Raw genomic sequence first — 2,500 nt, 5'->3', positions numbered from 1 at the left:
GAGAGATGGCGTGTCTATGTGGGGTGTTATGTGTTCTGCCTTTGTTCCTTTCTGCTCGAAGCAGGAGCAAGCGCGCTCACAAAGCAACACACTCACGCTTTGTACGTCTTGATCCGAGTGCGCCTGGCTCTGTGTGATGATGAAGAACTTGATCTTGGTGTTGACGAGGTATCCGTAGCATTTGCCGTCCTCCAGCGGATACAGTGCTCCCAAGTAGAACTTGAGAGCGTCGGGTGTCGACTTTTTCGCACTCAAGAGCGCTGCAAGGCAAGCGAGCAAAGGTTGTGGTGGATGGAAGAAAGAAACAGCAAACCCTGAATGAGCAATAAAACAAGGAGGAAGAGCATGCGATGCAGTCACAGTTCGCTGTCTCCCAACTGCAACGTGAACACATGCAAACACAAACACATGCAAACACAAACACACACACACACACAAAAAAAAAAAAAAAGAGCAAGCACAAACACATGCAAGCACACACACAAATGAGCAAACACACACACACACACAAAAATGAGCAAGCACAAACACACACACACAGCTCCCCGCACCGTGGTCGTCCACGACATCCAGTGCAGCGTAGATGATGTGTTCGATGGGCTCGCAGGGTGGCTGTGCCTCTGATGTGCGCAGCAACAGCGGCTCATTCTGCCGCCCAACAATGGCAACACCCGAGATCTTCATCGTGGGTCAACAACAACAGCCAACAGACCACAGCAGACCACACACGAACAACCTGCCGCAACCGACCGCTGTCTCCGACAGGATAAATTGCCTAAACACACACGCATTCCTGTTGCGGTGTGTGCAACGACGACTACGAAGGACTTTTTTTGTGCGTGCTCTCCCAACACCCATGACCATCATCCCCAACAAACACCGCCAAACACCACACCAATAGCAAGATGTCGTCGGCTGCGACGTTGACGTTTGATGCAGCCATCTCAAGAATAGGCACGGGATGGTTCCACTACAAGTTGGTGGCTCTATGCGGCTGGGCAAACGCCTCCGACGCCATCGAGATGCTCGGCGTGAGTTGACTTTGAGTGGCCTTGTGTGACGAGACATGCTGTCATCCATCACGCGGCGCTGCTGCTGCTCCCGCGCTCGTCCTGTTCAGCAGGTGTGCTGTGTTGCGTTGATACACGGCCTTGCTTCCTCACACAGCCTGTGGGTGCTCGCTTCTCAAATTGACAGATTTCCTTCATCATCACAACCTTGGCCGAGTGCGACCTTGACCTGACAGAGGCTCGCAAGGTACCACCAGCAGCAACAACAACAGCAATATGGTCGTCTTTGCTTCTCTGCCTCCTTTGCTGTCGAACACTCGCGCACGCGAAGCATGTCGCTCATTCACACAAGCTTTCTCACACCCCATTCACCCATACGCAGGGCATGGTGACGGCTGGCCTGTTTATTGGCATGATGCTTGGGGGATGGCTGTGGGGCTCTTTGGCCGACAAGCTTGGCCGGTGCGTGGGCTGGTGTGGGCTTGAAAATGGAGAGACCTTGTTACGCATGTACTTCTACTTCTATGTGTATGCTGTATGCCATGGAATGACACGCGCGTCTCTTGAAACGAACATTCGCTCATCCCGTACTTCACATGTTGGCGCCTTGTGCGTGTCGCAGAAAATACACGCTGATCCTGGCGCTGCTGTTCAACTCGTTGTTCGGCTTCTCATCATCCCTGGCCACCAGCTACCACTCCTTTCTCTTCTTCCGCATCATGAGCGGCCTCGGGTAATCCACAATGTGCAAGAAGCGTGGGATTGTTGTTGTTGTTGTTGTTGTTGTTGTTGTTGCTGGTATTGTTGTTGTTGTTGCTGGTATTGTTGTTGTTGTTGCTGGTATTGTTGTTGTTTGTTGCTGGTGGTGTGTTCTTTGCATTGCCCCCTGCTCCTCGTTCAGCATTGATGCTCCCAGCTGCTGCGACGGCAACCACAACATAACGACTGCCATCACCATCACCATCACCATCACCATCACCATCACCATCACCACCGCGACGACGACGACGATGCATCAGGGTTGGCGGGTCCATCCCAATTGTGTTCACATACACAACGGAGTTTCTGCCGACAAAGCAGCGCGGTCTGTATCTGAGCATCGTGGCTGCGTTTTGGATGGTGGGCACCATCTTGGTTGCCGGCATGGCCTGGGGCATCATCGGCGCGCACGTGCGTATTAGGAGATGAGCAGGGACAGGAGAGAGTGTGTGTGTGTCTGTGTGTCTCTGTGTCTCTGTGGCTGTGTGGCTGTGTGGCTGTGTGTGTGTGTGTGTGTGTGTGAACTCCTATGCTCCTGCCTGTCTTGTCTGCCTGTCACTCTACTTTATACCATGCTGCTCACTTCCCCCTCCCTCATCACCCCGTCGCTCACCCCGAGCACAGGAGTGCAGCCACGCCAACATGCCCAGCAGCATCCTCCTCCGCTGCGAAGAGTGGGACAACTCCGGCTGCGGCTACTTTGCCACCTCAACAGGCGGTACGGCGGCATG

At 53.6% G+C, this 2,500-nt stretch overlaps 2 protein-coding genes across 2 annotated transcripts in view; one reads left to right on the top strand and one right to left on the bottom strand.

Annotated features, from left to right (window-relative positions):
- Positions 1-761, bottom strand: part of PTSG_08753 (uncharacterized protein) — a 1,377-nt gene extending 616 nt beyond the window's left edge. Inside the window, exons 1-2 of the mRNA XM_004990080.1 lie at positions 552-761; positions 97-260 (exon numbers count right to left, since the gene is read on the bottom strand). Of these exons, the coding sequence (XP_004990137.1) occupies positions 97-260; positions 552-684 (297 nt within the window). The 5' untranslated portion in view covers positions 685-761. The remainder of the gene's footprint in view (positions 1-96; positions 261-551) is intronic.
- Positions 762-794: 33 nt separating this feature from the next.
- The window catches only part of PTSG_08752 (uncharacterized protein), a 4,206-nt gene continuing 2,500 nt past the window's right edge, over positions 795-2,500 (top strand). Inside the window, exons 1-6 of the mRNA XM_004990079.1 lie at positions 795-1,031; positions 1,198-1,257; positions 1,393-1,472; positions 1,633-1,743; positions 2,030-2,180; positions 2,394-2,487. Coding sequence (XP_004990136.1) covers positions 906-1,031; positions 1,198-1,257; positions 1,393-1,472; positions 1,633-1,743; positions 2,030-2,180; positions 2,394-2,487 — 622 coding nt within the window. The 5' untranslated portion in view covers positions 795-905. The remainder of the gene's footprint in view (positions 1,032-1,197; positions 1,258-1,392; positions 1,473-1,632; positions 1,744-2,029; positions 2,181-2,393; positions 2,488-2,500) is intronic.

This window comes from Salpingoeca rosetta (genome assembly GCF_000188695.1).
Source record: "Salpingoeca rosetta unplaced genomic scaffold supercont1.25, whole genome shotgun sequence".
Lineage (NCBI taxonomy): Eukaryota > Choanoflagellata > Craspedida > Salpingoecidae > Salpingoeca > Salpingoeca rosetta.
Note: the sequence above shows the minus strand (reverse complement) of the source record. Positions and strands in the feature narration are given on the sequence as shown.